At 32.3% G+C, this 25,626-nt stretch overlaps 3 protein-coding genes across 3 annotated transcripts; all 3 read right to left on the bottom strand.

Moving 5' to 3' along the window:
• Window positions 1-3,520: 3,520 nt before the first annotated feature.
• Window positions 3,521-8,544, bottom strand: LOC126907846 (ATP-dependent DNA helicase pif1-like). The gene is made up of 3 exons (XM_050689479.1): window positions 7,159-8,544; window positions 6,807-7,099; window positions 3,521-6,074 (listed from the first exon to the last, which is right to left on the bottom strand). The coding sequence occupies exon 3, from the start codon at window positions 5,489-5,491 to the stop codon at window positions 4,454-4,456; it is 1,038 nt and encodes a 345-aa protein (XP_050545436.1). The 5' UTR covers window positions 5,492-6,074; window positions 6,807-7,099; window positions 7,159-8,544; the 3' UTR covers window positions 3,521-4,453.
• Window positions 8,545-12,653: 4,109 nt separating this feature from the next.
• Window positions 12,654-14,058, bottom strand: LOC126907845 (uncharacterized). The gene is made up of 2 exons (XM_050689478.1): window positions 13,920-14,058; window positions 12,654-13,859 (listed from the first exon to the last, which is right to left on the bottom strand). The coding sequence occupies exon 2, from the start codon at window positions 13,773-13,775 to the stop codon at window positions 12,654-12,656; it is 1,122 nt and encodes a 373-aa protein (XP_050545435.1). The 5' UTR covers window positions 13,776-13,859; window positions 13,920-14,058.
• An 8,558-nt stretch (window positions 14,059-22,616) lies between these two features.
• LOC126908210 (uncharacterized) lies at window positions 22,617-25,626 on the bottom strand. Its single transcript, XM_050690121.1, has 5 exons — window positions 24,767-25,626; window positions 24,576-24,733; window positions 24,122-24,515; window positions 23,793-24,071; window positions 22,617-23,202 (listed from the first exon to the last, which is right to left on the bottom strand). The coding sequence occupies exons 1-5, from the start codon at window positions 25,624-25,626 to the stop codon at window positions 22,617-22,619; spliced, it is 2,277 nt and encodes a 758-aa protein (XP_050546078.1).

Below are 25,626 nucleotides of genomic sequence, written 5' to 3'. Positions count from 1 at the left end.
ACGTTATGATAGTAAATTAAGTTCAGAAATATTGTTCGACTTCATATGTTATCAAAATCGTTTTTAGTTCAAATATAGCTGCAAGCGCAACTCGTCAAGATGTAGTGTCGCATCTAGCGGAATAAATATGATTAGAAGTGTACTTTTGTAGGTATCCGATAAAGATGTTAGGCGCATTTAATCTATACCCGCATTTTATTTCAAAATTGTACTCAACACGTTATATTATTATTATCATTTATATATTATTCTATGTCGTTTCGTGTGTGATCGTTACGGTACAACGTACAGAAACGTAACTAGTGTATGTATTTATTTAAACACGAACGATACGTTTAAAAATAATTAACAATTAGTAGTGTAATATATTTCACTTTCAGATTTGAATAACAAAAAATATTATGGCTGTAACCAGGGTTAATTACCCGTGGCAAAGCCAAAAAAAAAAACTGCTTTGGTTCAACTATGCATTGATCATAATACTTGTTACTTATTTCATGTATATATCTTGGTGCGGTAATAATATAAAATATTAACTTAGGTACGTCTATTGATTATATTGTTTAATTTCTATTGATTTTATTGATGTAATAATGGATGTAACAAAGCTATTGGTGTTGTACTCATTACTTTAATTCTCGTATATAAAAGGATAGAGCAATCCGAGTATAAAACATATATAAAAACAATTATTGTGATGTTTACATGCAGAATAATTAAACAATAATAATATCGCAAACGAAAATATGTTGTCAAATGAAAAAACCCAGCACAGGGGGGTCGCGGCACAGTGGTGACGTGGCATAGTTGGATCAAGTATAATGATATCTGACAGTGATTAAAATCACTATCAAAAAAAAACGCTTCGATGCAAATCTTTAGATAGTGTTTAATTTTAAAAAATTGGTGGATTATTCCAAAAGCTTCATAAACTGCTAGTTCCTTATTAATATCCTGATTAAGACAAAGTATGTAGAATAAAAAAGAGATTATTAGAAAATAGTATTTCCCATAAAAAAATTATATTGATCAATACACTTTTCAATAAGTTATAGCATTATAATGTTAAAAATGTAAAAAATAAAATTGAGAATTTTCACACAATAATAGCATTTGGTAGCCATTTTCACCTTGAAGATAAAATAAAGTCCGAAATTTTTTTTTTCCATGATAAAGTATATTACATTAGCTTTAATTTAAGATATATATAAAAGTGTCAGACTTTCCGGAACACTTTCAAAATTTAAGTTGAAAAAGTCAATTTTTTGTGAAAAAGTTGTCATTTTGAATCCCCCCCTGTAGGCAGGTAAAAAGTCAGATTTATAAAAAAAATATACCAAATGATAGGTAAAGACATCATGCATCTACAAAAAAAAGAATTATATTGATCCATACATCTTTCGAGAAGTTATAGCATTATAAAGTTAAAAATATAAAAAAGAATTTTTTTACAAAAATCGTATTTTTTTTATTAAGTTTAATGTCTGTTTTCACCATGAAGATAAAATAAAGTCCGAAATTTTTTTTTACCATTATAAAGTATATTACATTAGCTTTAATTTAAGATATATATAAAAGTGTCAGACCTTCCGGAACACTTTCAAAAGTTACGTTGAAAAAGTTCTACTTTCTATATGCATTTTTATGTTTTGAATCCCCCCTGTATTTAGGGAAATGGTCCGATTTAAAAAAACAGTATGTCGAATGAAAGATCTATATAAATACTACTTCTCATAAAAAAATTGTAATGATTCATACATTTTTCAAAAAGTTATAGCATAATAAAGTTAAAAATGGAAAATACAAAATCGAAAATTTTCACACAAAAATAGCATTCGGTAGCCATTTTCACCATGAAGATAAGATAAAGTCCGAAATTTTTTTTTTTAATGATAAAGCATATTACATTAGCTTTAATTTTAGATATATATAAAAGTGTCAGATCTTCCGGAACATTTTCAAAATTTAAGTTAAAAAAATTAATTTTTTGTGAAAAAGTTGTCATTTTAAATCCCCCCTTGTGGGCAGGTTAAGGGTTAAATTTATGAAAAAAATATACCAAATGAAAGGTAATGATATTATGCATCTATATAAAAAAGAATTATATTGATATGTTTATTTTTGAAAAAGTTATGGCACTTTTAAGTAAAAAAAATTGAAAAAATTTCGAAAATTAGCGATTTTTAAATTTGTAATTTTTTTGGAGGTTTCCCCCTTTTACGGGGAACGAGGGAATTTTTTTCAATTTTTAAGGGTAATGTCTTCGACTAGATACGATTTGTGATCTTTTGACGTATCATTGAAAGAAATCGGTTCGGTGAGAGCTGAGAAAAAGTGGTAACAGACACAAAAAACACATCATAGTAAAACCAATACCTTCTCAGCATCACATCGAAGCTAAAAATTAAAAGGAGTTCATAATAATATTATTATTATTTGTTTTGCTATGTAATAAAAAATAAAAATATCTAAATATTATAAAAAGATGTTGAATTCGTATAGTGCAAAATTTGCTAACGACATTTCAAACCTAATTCATACGATGAACGTTATTCATATTGAAATGAGAAAGTTAAAATAAAGGCAAATTTTAATATATTAAACCGTTATTACAGAACAGGCAAAAAGAGAAATGATTTGTTCAATTGTTTGCTATAAAAATGTTATATTACATTTGAACTGTTTAAGTGAAAAGATATATAATAGATAATGTATGCGTATGTTAAACAATATAAAATTATGTATCACAAATGGTCGATAATAATTTCTAATGAAGCGTAGAAAGTAAGTTGCCGTGTATGATAATTTCCAGGAATTTCGTGTCGGTCCCGCATAAGATGATATTATTTTGTCGAAACGTTCGTCGTGTTACCAACGTTCTCCGAGTCATTTGTGTTAATTCGTTTGAGTTCTGGAAAAGAAATCGAACGANAAAGGTAATGATATTATGCATCTATATAAAAAAGAATTATATTGATATGTTTATTTTTGAAAAAGTTATGGCACTTTTAAGTAAAAAAAATTGAAAAAATTTCGAAAATTAGCGATTTTTAAATTTGTAATTTTTTTGGAGGTTTCCCCCTTTTACGGGGAACGAGGGAATTTTTTTCAATTTTTAAGGGTAATGTCTTCGACTAGATACGATTTGTGATCTTTTGACGTATCATTGAAAGAAATCGGTTCGGTGAGAGCTGAGAAAAAGTGGTAACAGACACAAAAAACACATCATAGTAAAACCAATACCTTCTCAGCATCACATCGAAGCTAAAAATTAAAAGGAGTTCATAATAATATTATTATTATTTGTTTTGCTATGTAATAAAAAATAAAAATATCTAAATATTATAAAAAGATGTTGAATTCGTATAGTGCAAAATTTGCTAACGACATTTCAAACCTAATTCATACGATGAACGTTATTCATATTGAAATGAGAAAGTTAAAATAAAGGCAAATTTTAATATATTAAACCGTTATTACAGAACAGGCAAAAAGAGAAATGATTTGTTCAATTGTTTGCTATAAAAATGTTATATTACATTTGAACTGTTTAAGTGAAAAGATATATAATAGATAATGTATACGTATGTTAAACAATATAAAATTATGTATCACAAATGGTCGATAATAATTTCTAATGAAGCGTAGAAAGTAAGTTGTCGTGTATGATAATTTCCAGGAATTTCGTGTCGGTCCCGCATAAGATGATATTATTTTGTCGAAACGTTCGTCGTGTTACCAACGTTCTCCGAGTCATTTGTGTTAATTCGTTTGAGTTCTGGAAAAGAAATCGAACAAATAAATATATTATAATATGCAAACAAATTTTAATTATAACGCATGACATTAGTTACGAATTCGTATGGCAAAAAGTGACTGTCATATCGACTTGTAATGCAAATATTTAAAAATTTATATTACTATTATTATGATATTTTATTTAATGCCACGAACATTTAACGGATTTGCATTCAGAGAGAACCACGTGAAGGTTGTCAGATAATCTCTACGCAAAAAACGGAAATTTCCCCGCCCGTACACATGCTATTTGGGGTTCAAATGGCATATGCACAGCATGGGAAAATAGCCGTTTCGAGGGACACACGGGGACACAGGCAGAATATTCGCATAAACGCTCAAGTCACGCCCGCCGCATCTGGCACACCGAAACAACCCGTGCCAGCAGCAATAGAGTTTCTTGGCCGGACTACACCAGGTAATCCGTTCAAAAAACCCGATTTTTCGCTGTCCAACGCGAACGATCGCGATCAGAAAACTGGCGATCGAGCATACAGGGACACAGGCAGAATATTCGCATAAACGCCCAAGTTACGCCCGTCAAAATCGAGCATTTTGACCGGATTACACCACTTAATCCGTTCAAAACACTCGATTACCCGCTGTACCGTGGGATCGCGTTCAATGTCGCTATTAAACATGATTTACATCAAAATTATTCTAATACTTCCCTGTACAAGACGTTTTTCACAACGCACGGTCCGTCCACGGCCGACAAAGGGTAAACCCTGATGGAATTCTGGTTGCGCACCCTCAAAAACGCCACGTACAGCTGTCCGTGGGCGAACGGCTGTACCGTCAGCGACAGGCCGATACGATCGAACGTCTGCCCCTGCGACTTGTTGGTCATGGCGTAGCATAGCCTCACGGGAAACTGGTAAAGGCACATGCGGCACGGAATGTCGCCGTCCCCGGACGTCCTCGTCTGAACGATGGGAACGACTGTCTCCTCGGCGTCGAGATCTTTCAACAGTTTAGCTTTAAAATTATGTTGCCTGAGCTCAGTAATTACCAGTCTGGTGCCGTTGCACAGCCGTCTGGCCGTGTCCAGGTTCTTCAGCAACATGACGATCGCGCCCACCTTCAGAGTTAACCTGTACGGCGGCAAGTTGTCCGCTTCCAGAGTGTTGAGGAACTCTACGAGAAAATTGGCCGCCTCGTCGTCGTCGTCGGCTATGACGGCATCGGTGGCGGTGTACACCCTCTGCGACCCCGTCACTCGACTGTGGAGCACCTGATCGTTGATGTTCTTGCACTCGTTGTTCGTAACACACAAAACAATATGTTTAGCGTAATCGCGGACGTTGTCCAACGACATCGCCCGTGGGTAAACAAAGTCCAATAGAGACACAAAAGATTCGCTTACCGCACCGCCCGGAATAGTCACGTGTTCCAGTCCGTCGGCTCGCATGTTGCGCTCCAGCGCGTATTTTTCCATCAAGACCCAATAAACACCATGTCGTATGGTGGCGGAAACAATTTGGGCTCGCGAACCGCGCTTCACGATGGGCAACGTCTGCCTGAAGTCGCCGGCGAACAGCACGAGTTTACCGCCGAAATGCGTGTCCGGCACGTTCATGACGTCCCTGAGCAACCTGTCGGCGACCCGCAGCTGCGACGTGGGCGACATGGACGCCTCGTTCCAAACGATCAGCGAAGCGGCGCGCAGAGCCTGCGCTTTCCTCAATTGCATCGCCAGATACGACGGGTCTTCTAGATCGTGCGGCGCCACCCTAACGCCGAACGTAGAGTGAACCTGTAAGTGAACGCGTGGCGTTAGTGTGGAACAAAATAAACGCAAACCGCAATGGTCGCGCGTTAATGTGCAGAACACTTATGGTCTTTCTGCCCTGGATCAACGACTCGACTATCCCGGTATAGGCTACGGAAATCACGGTCCCTCCGTGGCTCCGGATGGACGAAATCAAATAGTTGTACAGGAAGGTCTTGCCGCAACCTCCGGCTCTGGAAGCGTAGAACAACTTGGGCAAAAGACGCCTGGTGTCGTCGATCGCCCGCATGACGCGATCGTATATCGTCCGCTGTTGTTCGTTCAGTCGACCGATCAACTCGGCGACGTCTGCCGCCGACGCCGCCATCGTGTTGTCGGCTGGCGCGGCGTCCGGTACTAACAGAGCGCGATCGGGTTCGGGTAAACCGTAACCCACCAGCGTCTTGTTTGAAGCCGCCAGGTGACGTTCCACGGCAGCCAAACACATGGTTTCGGATCTGTCGCGGTCTGCGCGTCGTCTGAAGTAATCTTTCATCAGATTGTCCTGTAAACACAACGAACGATTAATAATTAAATTCATCGCTCTTGCCGTTATTACGCGAGCTGTAAAAGAAAAAACGAAACAAAACCGTCCCATGTACTTTGAATAGATATTGTCAAATAATTATTATCGTCTAAAATGAAATATTTATAATAAATAAAAGCAATTTAATAATAAATGAAATAAGCATGTCGAACACTGTAGTGATTTGCATCGAGTTGATTCATACTTTGTTTTTTACCTCAACGTGAATATACGCTTTAATAAACATTTTGTGAATTTATATACGGGGATCAAACACTATTGAAGAAACATCGGCTATAACAATGAAAAGATATTTGTAATGAACACGTAAATTAATGTTACGATTTTTATCGAATCGACGTGGAAAATTTAAATTTGCCAGTCAATGATACATGGCATGAAAAGTCGCCGCGTTGCAATAGTATTAAATCTACATACTTTTGCCGTTGTCCTATTTATTTACTTATTATTATTATCATCGTTATATGCGATTGATATTAATATGTTAATTGTAGTTATTAGTAAGAATATTATTAATAATAACGACAACAATAATAATTATAACAATCATTGTTATCGTTTTGTCCGTGAACAAACGGAATTTATAATTTTGAACTCGGGTGGGTATTCGTAAAATATTAATTATCCATACTAAAAGAACGCTATCGCCGTCGCCATGCAAAAAAAAAAAACAAACAGTTAGAGTTATACCTTAAACTCGTCGTACAGTCACGGCGGGTCATTAGGCGAGCAATGCAGGAGTATCGAGACGATCAGACATCTCAACTGATGCGGCGTGTCGTGGACGGAAGCTTCTCGCATACACGCTCTCCACGCGCGATCGTCTCGCAAGATGCCCAGAGCCGTCGCGGCCTCGGCGTAGGTGGGGTACACCGTACCGTAGACTGTCCTCAGGTCCTCGAAACCGATCGGGCCCCTGCGGTACAGCAGCAACGTCCTCAGGTAGACTAGTAGGCGGACTCACGTATCTCGTGTTCAAATAGCTGGAAAACAAAACGAAACGATCAAAATACAAATATCAAATTTTTTGTCGTCGTCATACTTCTGTATTTCGTTGTTGTTCAACACCGCGAACGTGGCGGCGTCGTGGCCCTTGTACACGTACTTGTACAGATACCTGACGCTCTTCACCGAAGAGCACACCTCCACGTTGATGTGGGCGTTGTATTAGGCCGTCAGATAAGGATTGTAAGACACCACCCACTGACTGTCCAGGATGGCCCGCCGCACTTTGACGGTACGACCGTTGTCGGGTCGCCTGTACTCGGGGTGACCGCCGTCGGCGCGGTAAATCGTTTCCTCGCAATACGGTTTCGGGTATTGCTTGGTACAGACGTTTCTCTCTTGGTCTCAACACGGCGACGTTCTGAAAAACACGCCGCACGGACCGTGCAACATGTGGGCCTTGACCAGACGGTGCAGCGCCGGTTGCGCGACGGGATCCGTTATGTCCAAACGATTCGGTCCACGTCTTCGGCCAAACGTATTTTAAACCGCTCTTCGAGAATGAGCAGTATGTGCGCGTGCGGCCGACCGCGCTTCTGAAACTCGACCGTGTAGACGTAAGACGTTCATGCGCGTCAGATCGTTCATCAGCGCTTTGAGTTTGACGTGAAACACGCGCGAAACCAAATCGGCCCTGTCGATGTACGTCAACGTGTCCGACAGGTTGTCCGCGATCTCCGTCCACTTTGGGTTGCAGGTGAAAGTGATGAACAGATCGGGCTTGCCGTATGTCCGCACCAAGGCCATGGCGTCGTGATAACGTCTTTTCATGAACCTCACGCCGGCCGTGTGCAAAGCAGGCAGAATGACGCGGGACCCGACGTCGTTGTCCCTAGTCACGTCGTGTTGCCCGTTGATGTGATCCATCAGACCTTGGTAGGCCTCCACGAAAAAGTCTGACTGGTGCGCTTCGTAGTATTCAAACCGCTCCGATTCCATGCGCACGTAATAGTCGCACAGGAGCTGTTGAAACAGAAAACCGCCGGCGTGTAACGGGCGGAACCCGCCGTGACCGCCGTCGTTGTTGTCCCCGTAACGGACGGCTAGACGATAACACATGAACTCCCTGATGGACACGCGTTGCCTGTTGGTCGTTCTCCGCGCGCCCGTCTGTTCCATGTGTTGGTTCCATCCCCTTTCGCCGTTCGGAAAGAGCAGCGGGTATACCATCGGATCGATGTGTGGCGACCTCGTCGACAGCGTGCGCATCGCGGGTCCGGCCGTCGCGCGGTCGTAAACCGCGAAATCCACTTGCGCCGGCGGCAAGCCGTTCTCGCCGGTGAACACCGCGGCGACTTCGTTGACGCGCGAGGCGTTGTAGCGCCTCGGGTCGCTGTTGCGGTCTTCGATGAAGAACATGGTCACTCTTTGCGGTGCCTCTTCCGGCGGTCGTCGGGTCTCGTCGACCCACACCTCGTTCATATTCCTGCGNTTTTAAATGTCATTATATTTCATTCGCGTATTCCATAAACGCGAAAGTGGAGTGCTAACAATTTGTTTGATTGACGTCGTATATATCCTGTCGATCGCCCTGTGCACGTAAAGTTGGATTTAATTTTTTTCGAATCGTCAAAGTTATTAATTATGTCGATAAAGAACGTGAAATGAAAGAACATCGATAACTATAACGACGATTAGTCGCATTTCGATACAGGAATGTATATGTATATATGAATATAATAAATATTTTAAATGGATTGTTAGAAATATAAAATTTGAAAAATATCACACATAGTTAATTTGCTAAAATCTATTGAATAGTGACGGAATAATATATTCAATTGCTATATAGTAATAACAATAATAATAATCATGNTCAATTGCTATATAGTAATAACAATAATAATAATCATGAACAACAATATATATATGTTTAGTAATATTTTTGACATTTAGATTTTTTTTTCGTATTGAATAAATATTTTAAATATATATATATGTTTAATATTAAACAACATTCTAATTAGTGTTGTGTAATGTCTTAGTGTACGGGCAGAGGTCATAAGACTCATGTCATCTCAATTTAAATGAATAAATAAATATAATAATAAATGGCGCATAACGTCCGATTGAATTTCGAGAAATATTACGCAAAACAATTAGTTATGCTCAATAAAATTTTAATTACCACTTTTCCCAATAAAATAGTGTCAAACGAATGAATATATATATATAATGGGGTTATTATCTTTAACAATAATATTATCTAATAATAATAATAACCACTGGTTTCTCTGTAAAACAAAGTTATTTATTAATAACAAATTTTATTTAAATTAGTATTATAGCATTACCTGTAAAACAAAGAAACAACAGATTAAGTTTATTATTATTATAATCTTTAGTATTATTTAATATTTACAAAGAGAGTAGTTTACATAATAAATAATTTTTAACAATGATTTGTTTTTTATTAACATGTTTTTTTGTGTTATCACACCTTACACTTTCTTATCATATTATAGAGATAGAAAATATTTTCTTTACATCTCCCCCTCCCACTGTGAAAATTCTTATGAGAATTTTTATTAGCTCTTGATTATTTTGGTAATAATTTTGTAATGTGGAATAGTCCTATTTCTTCATTCCTTTTTCCTGTTTTAATTTTAAATATGGTATTTGATATTTTCTCTATTATTTTGAAAGGTCCAATCCTGAGTTCATCCAATTTTTTCCTGTTTAATTTATTTCCATTTTCAATGTATACAAAATCGCCTGTATTGAATTCATTTTCTTTTCTGTTTTTGTTAAATAGTTTTTTGTTATATTCATGTGATTTTATAGTGTTATCTAAAGCTATTTTTCTATCTTTCTTCCAATCTTCTGCATTTTTATGTTCTTTAAGTTCTTCGGGTAGCATATTTGTATTAGTCCCATCTAGTAGGTACTTTGGGGTAAAACCTGTTACTGAGTGTTCTGTTATATTATATTTATCAATACATTCTCTTGCTATTGTTGTCCAAGCTTTCTTTTCAGTAGATTCATTAATTCTGCATCTTATTTTATTAACAATTGTTTGGTTTAATCTTTCATTTAAGCCATTTGAAAAAGGTGCATTTAAGGCTGTGAATATAAGTCTGATATTTTGTCCTTCCAAAAAATTTTTAAATTCCTTAGAGTTTAGTCCTGGGTATTGGTCTGTTAATATTATGTCTATCTTGTTTATTTCTAGTGTGTTTTGAACTATCTTTATAAAATCGTTGGCAGCTTGGGTTTTTGAAGTATGTATGAATGCGTATCTTGTATAGTGATCAACTAAAAGATGGAGGTATCTTTTCGTTGATCTTTGACCACCAAACCCACCGATCGTATCAATCGACACTATCTCCAATGGTTTTGTTGCTGGTCCTAATTGTGACATCAGTCCATATTTTGCTTGACCTCTAGATTTATTTCTTTTACAAATGTCACATGTTTTGCAAATTTTTTTTATATTCTCTATTAATCTTTTTGAAGTATAATAAGGGCATATTCTGTTTATCAGTTGATTTATGCCAATATGACACCAATCTATATGTGTATTTCTTATTAATTCAATACTCAATTTTTCTGATAATACTATCTTCTTTTTATTCTTACTTAGTTTATAAATTATACCATGATCATCTATCATTTTTTTCTTAAGTTCTTTTAATGCAATGTTTTCATCTTGATCTTTTTTTATTTCTTGAATTTTGATTGTATTTACTATCTTTAATGCTTCTTCAGTATTATCCATTGATTCCAATACTGGGTTTCTGCTAAGACAGTCTGCTTCAGTGTTGAGTTTCCCTGGTATGTATCTAATATTGAAATCAAATTGAGATAAGTAATATGTTAGATCACCTAACTCTTCGTCTGTTCTTGCTTTTATGTTGAGGTTCTCTAAAGGTTTATGGTCTGAATACACTTCAAATTTTCTTCCAATCAACCAGTGTTCCCAATATTTTACAGCTTCTTTTATTGCTAAACATTCTAAATATATAGCTTTTTTTCTTTTTTGTGTCTCATTTAATTTTTTTGAGAAATAGGCAACTGGTTTTTCCTTTCCATTTTTTTGTGTCTGTTTCAATATTGCACCCATACCTTCTATTGAAGCATCTGTAAATATCTTAATAGGCAAATCTCTGTCAAATATTTCTAGCACTGGTTGAGAACATAATAATTTTTTTATTTCTGTAAATGATTTTTCACAATCCACAGACCAATTAAATTTCACATCTTTCTTTAATAGTGTGTGTAATGGATCTAGTATCGTTGAGATTTTCGGTATGTATTCGTGGTAAAAGTTTATTTTACCTAGAAATTGTCTGATATTTTTCTGTGTTTTTGGTGTAGGAAAATTATGTATTGATACTAAGTTGTCTTTGATTGGTCTTACTGTATTATTTTCTATTATGTGTCCGAGATATTTGATTGACTTTGATGCAAATGTGCATTTTTTTAATTTCAATCTAAAGCCTTCTTTTATTATGGCTTCTAAAACTTGTTTTATTTCAATGATATGATCTTCAAAATTTTCTGAAAATATTAATATGTCATCTATATAATTTTCCGTGAAGTTTTTAAGATTATTTTTTCTTAGTATACTTGATAAAATTCTTTGGAAGATTGCAGGTGCCGTTTTTAAACCGAATGGTAGGCAAGTCCATTGATAGTGTCCTTCTTGAGTTATAAAGCCTGTTTTATTTCTATCCTCTATCCTTAATGGTATTGACCAAAATGCTGAATTGATGTCCAGTGATGTAAAATATTTACAGTTTCTGGCTTTAATTATTAAGTCATCTATTAGAGGAAAAGGTTGGGCTTGGGGTGTCACAATTTTATTTAAATCTCTAAAATCAATACATAGTCTAGTTTTTCCTTCACCTTTTTTTAATGCTAGAGTTACAGGTGCAGCGAATGGGCTATATGACTCTTCGATTAAATTTTTTTCTAATAGTTTTGCTACTTGCTGTTCTATTTCTTTCTTGTCTTCAATTGTACATCTATATGGTCTTTTACTACAAAATTTATCCACTAAGAGATCTATTCTTGCTTCATAGTCTTTAACGGTCCCTATATCATATTTATCTTTGGCAAATATTGTTTTATATTCTTCTATCAGTTGTTCTATTTTAATTTTTTTAATATCATCTAAATGATTTAGATTTATTTTAAAATCTTTTTCTTTAATATCTTCATTAAAATTTATTTCTATTATATCTTCACTATGCAATTGTTTTTGGCTTATATTTAAATTTTCATCTTGAGTTAATTTAAATTCTTTTATTAGATCTAGGCCTATCAAAAAATCATGAAAGTCCTCATTTTCTACAATAAACACATCTACTTCTTTTTCAATATTGAAAATTTTTAATTTTATTCTTGTTAATCCTTTTGTGAGTGACACACCACTAATTGTTTTTAATTGTATTTTGTTTTTATCTTTATTAATATTTATAGTTTTTATTAGTTTTTTATTAATCAATGAAACTTGAGATCCTGAGTCATAGATCCCTTCTAGTTTTATTTTATCTTCTAATACAATGTTTAATTTAATTAGTGGTGTGTTTATTCGTTTTTTGTTTCATCATGGATTTTTACATCTAGTATAGAATTGTTATTTACCTTTTTTATTGTAGTGTTTTTTTCTCTACTTTCTTCATTTTTTTTAAACCAACATTTTTCATTAGGGTGGTATCTAACACCTTTACCTAAGTCTTCACATATCTTACAAGGTTTCTTTTCTTCATACTTTTTTTCTTGAGAGTCTAATGTAAATTTTTTTTTAAAAATTTTTTTCTCTAGACATTCGAGCTGTCTCAATTCATTAAATAAGTCTGTTGTTTCTTTTAATTCAGACTTATCAATTTTGTTCAGAATAAATTCTGGTAGTCCTACTGCAATCAATGCTATAAGTGATTTAATATCCATATTTTTATTAAAGTCTATTAAAAGTTTCTCTTTTTTCATAGCATAATCAGTTAACGAACCTTCTCGATATTTAAATGATAGTGCATAAACAACATTATTCCATCCGTTATCTGTGAAGCATGCTAAAAATCTATTTTTCCATTCTGACCAACCTGCATTTACTGTTAGTCTTATGAGTGTAGAAGAGTACCAATTTAAACTTGGTTTATCCAAAAATAATTTTAATAATTCAATTTTATCTTCATTTTTGTCAATTTCAAATCTAGAGCACTCTTTTTCAAAGCTTTCCATCCATTGTGTAGAATTAGAAGTTTTGCTTGAAAATTTTTCTATTAAAAGTTTTTCTGATATTTGTTTTAAATTTTTTTCTTTATCTTTATATTTTGTCGTTTCTATGAGTTTTTCTAATATTTCTTTTAGATTATGATCTTGTGTTAAGTTTGTGTTCTCTTCATCTATTTCTTCTAAATATTGGTCTTTAAACTGTAAATTTCCATCTTCGTCAATGTATGTCTCCTTTAATTCCTTTGTCATCGTAATCCACACTTTTCTTATTTGGTTTCTTTTCTTTAAAGAATTGACTAATTTTGTATAGTTGTTTGTTTTTCTCAATTCTACATGATCTCCCATGTATCTAAATTCATCTGGCAATATATATTTTTTACCATCCTCTGTACAAATCGAGGTTAAGGCTATTACATTTGTTTTAGGATCTTTAGGTGAAGTAACCACCATAAATTCAAATTGAAATTTGGACATTATAAACAAATTCTGTTGTTTTATAATGGGGTTATTATCTTTAACAATAATATTATCTAATAATAATAATAACCACTGGTTTCTCTGTAAAACAAAGTTATTTATTAATAACAAATTTTATTTAAATTAGTATTATAGCATTACCTGTAAAACAAAGAAACAACAGATTAAGTTTATTATTATTATAATCTTTAGTATTATTTAATATTTACAAAGAGAGTAGTTTACATAATAAATAATTTTTAACAATGATTTGTTTTTTATTAACATGTTTTTTTGTGTTATCACACCTTACACTTTCTTATCATATTATAGAGATAGAAAATATTTTCTTTACATATATATATAAATCGCAACGAATAACACTGAGAAAACCGATTTTAATAATTTATAATAATAGTTCCGGGTGGAATTAAAAAATATATAAATGTTGAAAAACGAATAAAAAAATTCAAGTTAAGTAGAAAACATATACCGGAGCAGTGTAACAGAAACGCCGTTCCACGCTGAATAGGCAACATAACCGTCACGACGACGTACGATAGTGTCGCTAAACGAATGTTGGCAATTTTCGTAAAACAAAAAAAAAAGTACACCGTTTCACAGTATAATGCGCGCCACTCTGTACAACAGATTCCGTTATATTTAAGCCGAATTCAATATTTAATATATATATACTATTTATTAAAATATTCGAAATGACTAAACTAACTTCGGACGGAGCGACGTCGAGAACTCGTTCGTTTGGAACTCCGACGGCGGCGGCAAGCTATACACAACGGGATAGAAAAAAAAAATAATAATTAAAAGTCTTTATTTCCGTCGTATTTAAAAGCGATTGAATAACTTTACTGACGTCGTCCAACCCGACGTCAACGATTTCGGGCGACGGTTCAACGGGAGCCCCGACCACTTCGACCTGCACGTTAACAAAAAAATAACATTATTTTAATTATTATAACACGATGTAATGAACACTACTCACTTCGAGCGGACCGACGTCGACTATTTCGGGTGACGCTTCGGCTTCGACGACTTCGACCTTCGAGCGTATTATAAGTATTCAAAAAGTTGCATTTAATTTACTACATGAAAGAAAAAAAAAAATTTCATACCATATCGTTTATATCGCCAACAGCCGCCTCGTCACCAACAGCGATGCCAACGATTTCAACCTAAATGTATTTATTACACACCTTAACAATTGCGATTGGACAACACGCGGGTACGGAATTTGATGGTTGTAAATTAATTGGAGACCGGTCAAACCCCGTGAACATATCAATATTGACCCTCTCCCCACGAATTGATTCGATTAGGGATTACACGTTTGAAACAATCATAAAAACCATCAGATCCCGCAAACGCAATTATTAAATTATAGACTGTATGGAACTGTTTTACGTCCGACTGAGAGGGTCGCGCTGCTTCGGGATTGGCGACAATTACCTGAACATATTAAAAAAATAATATAATCGCATCCAGAGCAATAACAAAACTAATGAGCAACCTGCGGACTGGGTTGGTACGGTAATCGTTGACGGGGACGAAATGTCTGGAACAAATGAAAGCGCTCCGCAAGTTATTAGGATCGTAACCGTACGTCGCTATGAACGCCAANTTATTAGGATCGTAACCGTACGTCGCTATGAACGCCAACCACCTTTGGGCCCTTTCGACATCCCCGGAAAATCTGTGAACGTATAATTAATAGATTTTAATAAGAGTCACCCGCGTGTAATTTTTTACCATTGACACCCAGTGCACAAACTCTTGATACTTGTAAAAAAATTTCTTCAGAAGTTAATCAACCAATAATTAAAAAAGAGCTAGTTTATTTTTTATAGTATTATTTTACAATGAAATTAATACGCATATTTAACTAATTTAGGTATAATTAATATTAATAAAGTCGTAGAATAATAAATATTGAATATTTTTTTAATAGTTTGAAATCAATTAAACACGAGTTATTTGCCTGTAATTTTTCAAATCTTGTATTTAAAACTAAAGTTCAAAGGGTTTTTTTTCAGGATTTCACTTTGAATGTAATTTTGGCAAAAAAAAAAAGAAATTATTTATTCAGAGGATCTCAAATTAAATGATTCTTTTAGTATAAATACTGCAGTTGTTACTGCTACTTTGAATACTGGCCAGGGGTTTACAAATTTAGAACAGTTTTCTGTTGTACTAAATATGCCTTGTATGAGTAATAAAACGTATCAAATATATCATGATTAAATTGCTAAGCAAACTGAAAAAACTGCATGGGATTCGATAGAGTTAGCGGGGAAAGAAGAAACTAGGCTTGCTACTGAAAATGGAGAAGTGAATGACAAAGGACTTCCCATTATGGCTTATAAAACTTAAATAAATTAATTTTGTAAATTGAATTCTTATAATTAAAATTAGTTTTTTTATAGTTTTATAACTTCAAAATAATCGATGTGGATCTCATATGATTTAACTTATTTTCTATAAATATTTAGTTTTTCTTACTCGTCAAAAATAAATAGTTTAATTATTTTTATAATCAATTAAAATTTGTGAAATCATGACGCGTCTATTAGTATTTACAATGAGGCTGTTGCTGAACTACAGCTTTTATACTACATAAAATAAACGTGTGTCGTTATCAATATAATCGTATTGCATCAAAAAGTAAGGCAGGTACACAACCGGTTTTGTGATCGACTATAACACAAAGAAAATACTCCCAATAATGGACACTCACACTAATAATCAATTATTTCTCACACAACGACACTGCGTAACATGTAAAAACTGCAAAATTGCCTATAATCGACCCCTGAAAAAAGGTCGGTACCCAGACGCCTTAAATGCAATATATTAAGTGTAAGCGGCACAACGCATACCTCGAAAAAGCCCAAAGGGAATTAAAAAAAGCGCAAGGGTCCGAAACGTAAATGCACTTATTAATTACTTATAAATACTTTTATGCACTCATATCGTATTGATGACGGAAGATATTCATTTTCGCAGTGTGCTGGAGGTGCAAGAGTGGTGGCCACTTAAATCGGGAATGCCCGAGTAGTTATACATAAAACTACGACTTATATCCATATGTTAAAAAAACGTTTTTTTTTTTTTTTAGAACGTAAAAGAGCACCACCACCACCACCNAAGTAGTGTTTTTTTTAGAACGTAAAAGAGCACCACCACCACCACCACAGCCTATACCAACGCCTATTGAATTGGAGCAACGGGCTCGCCGCAATGCGGAGGAGGAGGTCGAGAGATTAAGGTTGCTTCTGCAAAATGCCACAACGGCCTCCTCCTCCTCCACCGCGAGGACTGCGGCGGAACGGGTTGTCTACCGGGGCAAGGTATGAAATACACACGTACAATAAAGGCAGAACTAATAAAGATTGATTTTTCAAAAAATCAAATTGTTTAACAAAATAATATGGAATAAATTTTTCGTTCAAAGCTAAGGAAATTTATTTGCGGTAAACCAATAATGGCTAATGAAGTAGAGTACGCGAAAGTGTATTATTAATTCTTATATATATATATATATATATATAGATATTAATTATAAATATATTAATAGAAATAAACGTACAATTAAAGACGTGTTGTTGATTTATTTTCATGTTATAATGTATAATAATAATTATAGTGGTCGATTGTGAATGGGGGTAGTAAAATGTCAATTGAATAACGGTATAATTAGAAAAAAAAATTTCACAAAAGATTATACAATAATTATGCAAAATATTACAATGGTTAACAGTTAAATGGGTCCTTCTTAAAAATAAGATAAATCAAAAACGGTTCGAGTCCATTTAAACCATATGATAAAAGAACAGGTCGACATGTACAGCACACGACTTTCGCTCAACTATATTACATAAGATAAATTTTATTTGTAAGTTGAAATAAAAAAAAAAAAAAAACAGTGGGGTCGAGGCACAGTGCGGATGAGGCATAGATGGGACAAGTATAGATGATATCTGACAGTGATTAAAATCACTATCATAAGAAACGCTTCGATGCAAATCTGTAGATAGTGTTTAATTTTAAAAAATTGATGGATAATTACAAAAGCAACATCAACTTCTATTTCCTTCATTATACACAGATTAGTAATTCTTTTAATTATATATTATATAATTTTTAAAATTAATTGTTTTCAAATTATTATTGATTTTGATTTTTAATATATTAAAATATGTTACTTTTTATTGTCCTTTAAAGTGAAAGTTTTATTAAAAAAAAAAATGAATTTTTTACCATAACAAGTAGCTCAATTTGCAAGTTTTAAATTGACATTATTAAATAGATAAAAATGAAATTGTTAAGATTAATATGCTGTCAGCAAATTTTATAATTACTATTTACAGAATATTTATCAGAAAAGTTAGATTTTTTTATATTATTATTGNTGAAATAAAAAAAAAAAAAAAACAGTGGGGTCGAGGCACAGTGCGGATGAGGCATAGATGGGACAAGTATAGATGATATCTGACAGTGATTAAAATCACTATCTTAAGAAAAGCTTCGATGCAAATCTGTAGATAGTGTTTAATTTTAAAAAATTGATGGATAATTACAAAAGCAACATCAACTTCTATTTCCTTCATTATACACAGATTAGTAATTCTTTTAATTATATATTATATAATTTTTAAAATTAATTGTTTTCAAATTATTATTGATTTTGATTTTTAATATATTAAAATATGTTACTTTTTATTGTCCTTTAAAGTGAAAGTTTTATTAAAAAAAAAAATGAATTTTTTACCATAACAAGTAGCTCAATTTGCAAGTTTTAAATTGACATTATTAAATAGATAAAAATGAAATTGTTAAGATTAATATGCTGTCAGCAAATTTTATAATTACTATTTACAGAATATTTATCAGAAAAGTTAGATTTTTTTATATTATTATTGTAATAGATCACTTAAATAAAAATCATAGTAATCATTTCTAATTAACTTTTGGCGTTTAAAAAGATTCTGCAATGGAAATATTCAGAATTCAATTAATATTAATGATTATATATCTAAAAAAACCAATAAAAAAAAGTTATTCAATTTAGCCTATTATAAAAATAATAATTATAAAAAAATAGGGCAGTGTATTGCCCTTATAAGATATTTTAAAATAAAATAAAATATAAAACCCAGGATTTTAACACAAAAATAGCATATTTTTGAATACGGTAGTCATTTTTACCATGAAGACAAATCCAAAGGTCAAATTTTTTTTTTTCAAATTAAAGTATATCACATAAGCTTTAATTTAAGATATATATAAAAGTGTCAGTATTTCCGGAATACTTTCAAAAATTAAATTGAAAAAGTTAGTTTTTGTAATAAAGTTACTATTTTGAATCCCCCCCTGTGACCAGAATAAGTGTTAGATTTTCAAAAAAATGATAACAAATGAAAAGAAATTACACAAGGTTCAATATAAAAAATATTATCCTGATTTGTTAATATTTGAAAAAGTTATGGCAGTTTTAAGTACAAAAAACATCCCGATAGAAGATGATTTTTATTGCAAACATTACATTTTTTTTTTAATTTTGACAAGATAAAGTATCGGGACAAATTTTTTTTTTTTACTTTATAGTACATAAAATAAGCTTTAATTTTATATATGTTTAAAGGACGTAGTATTTCCGGTACATTTTCAAAAATTAAGTTGAAAAAGTTAGTTTTTGTAAAAAAGTAGCTATTTTAAATTCCCCCAATGAGCTGGTTAAGTGTTAGATTTTCAAAAAAATGATATCAAATGAAAGGGAAATATCTAAGGTTTTAGTATAAAAAAAAATTATGTTGATTTGTTTATTTTTGAAAAAGTTATGGAAGTTTTAAGAAAAAAAAGTGGAAAAATGACAAAATTTACCGATTTTGAAATTTGTAATTTTTTTGGATATTTCCCCCATTTGCGGGGAACGAGGGAAAATTTTTCAATTTTAAGGGTAATTTCTCCAACTATATACGATTTGTGATCTTTTGGCGTATTTTTTAAAGAAATCGGTCCAGTGAGAGCTGAGAAAAAGTGGCAACAGACAAAAAAAAAAAAAAACATATCATGGAAAAATTAATTAATACCTTCTCAGCTTCGCATGGAATCTAAAAGTATATANTATATATATATATATATTTAGAGAGAGAGAGAGAGAGAGAGAAAGATTGTATAAACTGATGTAGTACATATTGCACCAATAAATGAAATACAAATCAAACTAATGATTAAAATATGCAAAGTAAATCGATTAAAATATATTAAGACGAACTCTAATTTAAAAAAAGTGAATAACAAAGATTATTTTTAAAAAAATTACAAAATCAAATTAATTTATACTTCTATTACTATGATTATATCAATAATTTAAAAACGATATCATTATTACTACAATTTAATAATTACAATATAAAAAGATAAACTTTACTTTAAGAAAAGTCAGTAACATATAATTTTTTTTAAAGAAATTAAAACGAATTACCCATGTTATAAATCCGTTATCCATTAGAACCAATTGGCCTACAGGCCGAGCCATAATTGAAGCATACCTCAGGATACAACATACTCCTTCTAAAGATTACAAAACTCCAATTAAACACAAAAATGTTGATTTACAAAACTATTATAAGACCATGTATGACTATTGTATGGAATACAAATCTGGGGTCCTACAAAGCCGTCAAATATACGCCCAAATCAGGCGTTCCAGAACATAGCACTCCGAAAGTTAATCAGTGACCCTTGGTACATAACGAACAACAACCTACATAACGATTTAAAAATTAAAACAGTTAACGAACTTTTTAAATTACACTACACACGATTCCACAATAAACTGAACTTTAATACAAACCCCCTTATTAAACGTATGTGCACTACCGACTTCCCGGACAATCCTACACGCAGACTTCAACGTAACTGGAACCGTGACCTAATAACATCAAACCGCTAACAAAAATTATATTTAACTAACAGAGAGGTTTACCAATGGGTGACTTCCTTGCATGCTAATTTTAAATTAGCCATTTACATATTTGATATAATAAAAACTTATTGTACTTATTCAATTGTACAGATTGTTTTTTGTAAATAAAAAAAAAAAATTATTTTTTAATTAATGATGTTCAAAATACCTTCATGTTTTTATTCTCGAAACAAAAAAAAGCAAAAAGACGTAGAAACTAAAGAATTAGTGGCTCATTGGGAGAAATCTAAAAATAAATGGTTTAAAGTAGAAATAAACGAACAGACATCGCTAGAAAACATGGTTAATTTTCAAAATTTGAATAATAGTATAATAACTAATAGTGAAAGTGGTAATAATGGAAATGAGAGAAACACAAATATTGAATTGATTCTTCAAGAAGTACCTGTAATATTAGAAGAAAATACTTTAGATAATCATGGCTCTTCCCAAATCATAATTGAGAAACAATTACTTATTGATGAAGGAATTGATTCATTGAACATGCGGAAAAGAAAAACTTAACTTTGTACTTTTTATACATATCTTAAATTAAAGATAATGTAATGTACTTTATTATGGGAAAAAAATGCTATTTATGTGAAAATTCTCGATTTTATTTATTACGTTTTCAACTTTATAATAAGTTTTCAATAAGTTATAGCAACTTATTGAAAAGTATATGGATCAATAAAATTTTTTTATAAGAAATAATATTTATATCCCTTTTTCATTCGACATACTTTGATTAAGAAATCAGGATATAAATAGGGAAACAGCAGATCATGTAGCTTTTGGAATAATTCATTATTTTTTTTAAATGAAATACTATCTAAAGATTTGCATCGAAGTGTTTTTTATGATAGTGATTTTAATTGCTGTCAGATATCATTATATTTGATCCAACTATGCCACGTAGCCACTCTGCCACGACATCCCTGTGCTGAGTTTTTTGTGTTTGTCGCTCATTTTTCTCAGCTCTCACTTAACCAATTTTTTTCAATGATACGTCAAATTTTTATATCAATTATAAAGTTACTTAGCTTACATTCTCCATATAGACAATTAAAATCATTAATGTCTAATGATTTTAAAATATATATTTTCGAATTATGTATGATATGATAGTATGTGCCAACTATAAAATAAATAATTTTACTTTGTATTAATTTCTTGACTATGGTATACTAACAAACTATAATCATCAAAATTATTTGGTAAAATATTACTGTTTATGTGATTTTTGGTTACCTTATTTTATAATCATTTTTAGAGAATGTTTATGTATGTATAATGTATAATTAATATTATAGATGTATATATTATCAGGCACGGACTGGGACCAATTTTCTTACCGGGAAACCAAGTTGAAGAGGCCCATAGGCACTTTCCAGGGCCGCGGCAAAGCTCCTGGGAGCCCACCCGATTTTTTGTGCTGGTTGAGCAAAAAAAAAAAAGTCTTTAATAAAATTTAGGCCAAAAATGATGACTTAAGTAGTGTATTTTTTAGGCAATATTTTGATTAAATAGTCTAGNTTAAGTAGTGTATTTTTTAGGGAATATTTTGATTAAATAGTCTAGCATCAGTATTAATGAAATTCTTTATTTTTGTTTAAAATCTTTACCATAAATTTTAAGTTAAAATAATATATATTTTTTAAGTTATACGTATTAATGTCTCCCTTTGCGCTATAAATGCTATAAACAAACTTTTAACTTAATGGCTGATTTAATCTTAATAAATTAGTTAAATTGAACAATAGTGAAATTATTTTAAATACTTTAAACTAATACAGAAGTTAAGTTTACAAAATATTCAGCAACGTATTGTAAAATAATATGTAATTTTTGAAAATGTGAATCTGAATGTAAAACTACAAAATTAACAAATAAATACAAATTTTTAATAATCTAAACATTTCTAAACTTTTCTCACACATGGAATCTATTATTTCGTCATTAGTTATTTCATCTACTAATTCACGTTCGCAATTCATGATGAATATTGATTCTAAATTTGGTTGAATTAATGTGCTTCTCAATCGCGTCTTAATCAATTTCAGTTTGGAGAATGACCTCTCACAGGTTGTTTGAGTTAAAGAAATAGTCAACAAAAATTTGTATACGTCGAAGAGTTCTTTATATTCCAAAGAATACATATTAAACTCATAAATTATGTTCGTCACGCACAATAAACACGAGTTACATTTTCTTATATTTGTACATTTTTCTTCAATGTTTTCATTTTGCATGTAATCTTCAAAGTCCGATTCATCTTGTACTGTTTGATTATATATATCGTCTACGTCATTGATATTTGTTTTTGAAATTTTAGGCCAGAATTCGGCAAATGACAGTAATTGTTCTTTTAATGCATGCTTATCAATATGTGGTAATAGTTCACAAATCTCGTTTAAGCCATGTGAATGTATTCCATTTTGTCTGATATTTATAAATCGCCTTGGATAAAATAGTTCAAAGTCACCATACAACTTGTAACGTACACATTATTCGTCCTTCACCAACATTAACATTTCAATACCACACTAGTGCCTGATCAGCACAAACGTCCCTATGACCTACTACAGATATGCGGCACGCGCGGGTGTAAACAAAACAGATGATATTCTTTTTCATTAAAGAAATATATAACGACAGTCAATCGACATTTTACCACGCTCGCGGCTACTCATTTTTTATTACAGATTATACTTTATTTACTACAACTTAATTCCGACAGTATTATATTTTACTATTAATTTAATTATTAGATTTATTTTATTACAATCGGATTGTGTACGCTCGCCGGTGTCGCTCACCTAACTTGGATACCACAACATATCTAGAGATCCTGTTAGGTTATATTTAAATATACTATTAAATAGAAAGAAATGTTTATTATCGTTGTTAGTTAAGAGTCTATATTTATTAGTCACGAAACTGCTAACCGCCCTACTAGTGGGATATAAATTATATAGGGCCAACGTTAAGGTACAGCTTAGCCAACTGTTAGGATCCTAGCGGGAAAGCACGTTGCAANTATAAATCGCCTTGGGTCAAATAGTTCAAAATCACCATACAACTCATTACTACCAGAAAATCTGTTCTCTAAACAAGCAATAGTAGTATCCATAACGACACTAAAAGTTTTTATTTCATAAATTTTTTCTGGATAAGCTCCAATTTCCGGGTCAATGTTGGGGTTATCTTCAAAACGTCGTGGAATGTTTATTCTTCTTTTTTGAGGTAATTCTAACTCAATATCAATTTCTGTTTCGTGTTTCCATATAACTTCGGATGTAAATATTGAAAATTCTTTTGCAGCTGCACTTATCGATGAAAATTCTCTTTGATTTTCTTTTAATGACTTTATAGTTACTTAAATTTTCGCCAGGCCTGTATATAATCAAGACTAGATGTTTGTAAATAATCAGACAGAGCAGTAGTGAACTTAAATATTTGGAAAAACATCATAGCTGTTAATGTTGTTTCATAACTCGTGAGTCGATTTAGTAAACTTCGTGCTGTAATTTTTACACCAGCTGCAAAACTATTAGAAAAAGATATTTCATAAAGTGCTAAAACAATTGACACATAAGTCAGTTTTTTTCTTTCTTCATTTTCGCCTTCATTTGTCCACATACTAATACGACCAAATATTTTTATGAGGGCATCATTTTTAGACCTCCATCTAGTTACACCTATATTTATCAAATGTGATTGACGGCCAGAATTACTTTGACATTCATAAACATTGAGCCTTTTATAAGATTCTTTAAAAAAAACAAATAATTCTTGCAGAAGACCGAAAAAAGAGATTACTACAACCGTACTCGAAGTTGTTTGTTGCAGTACAAGATTCAATACGTGAGCATAGCACCATGTATGAATGTGCCTTGGAAGCAGTTCTTTAAGTTTTGCCTGGACTCCATTGTACTCTCCATTCATATTAGCGGCTCCATCAAAGGCGTCTGCAATACATTTATCTAATCTAATATTTTTAGAAATTAAAGTTGATTTTAACAAATCAAATAAGCCTTGTCCTGAAGAGGAAATTACTTTTTTCAAAGCTATAACTCTTTCCTTAATTTCTACTGAAGATTTTTCATTTTCGACATTCTCTTTCAAATATCGCAAAACAATTACACATTGATCATGAGTTGAAACATCCATAGTTGTATCCATTGTAATGGAATAGTTGTTAGCCACATTAACTTCTTTAGATATCTTAGACAACAATAATTCGCCAATAGTTTGAATTACATTTGTTACAGTCTTGTGACTTAAAAAAGTAAACAAATTTCCTCTACCAGATTTACCTCTTTTCAACTTCTTTTCACTTTCAACTATTGCCTTAGTAATATGATCACTTAATTCTACATTCGACTTTGCTATCAATAATACTATTTCCAAAAAATTCCCATGATTTACTGATATATTTTTTAAATCGTAAGCAGACTCATATCTGAATCCTCTGAAAGGTAATCCTTGTTTTCCAATTACTTTAACAATATCAATAATTATTTGAGCTACTCTTCTTCTCTTCATCACTTCATTTTCCCTCTGAACCCACTGCACTCTTTCTATTAATTCATCAACACTTTTACCACATTGATCAGCCATGAAACATTTTGACGCTTCTCTATGGTTTTTTGACTCTTCGTGATCTTTAATACGCTCATAAACATGAATCCATCTGCTAAATCCACTATCGCTAGTAAAAGCTGATGATTTAGAGCAGTATACTAAACATATTGAACAAAATAAAGAGTTATGTTCATGACTATAGGATAACCAATTTCTTTTGATTTTTGTCTGTGATCCTGGAATAATTTCATAATAAGCTTTAGTTGTATTAAATGGTAAAGGAGAGTCATCCATCAT

Source organism: Daktulosphaira vitifoliae, unplaced genomic scaffold, assembly GCF_025091365.1.
Source record: "Daktulosphaira vitifoliae isolate Bord-2020 unplaced genomic scaffold, ASM2509136v1 Scaffold_5, whole genome shotgun sequence".
In the NCBI taxonomy this organism is placed as follows: Eukaryota; Metazoa; Arthropoda; class Insecta; order Hemiptera; family Phylloxeridae; genus Daktulosphaira; species Daktulosphaira vitifoliae.
This window is presented reverse-complemented; position numbering and strand designations above follow the sequence as displayed.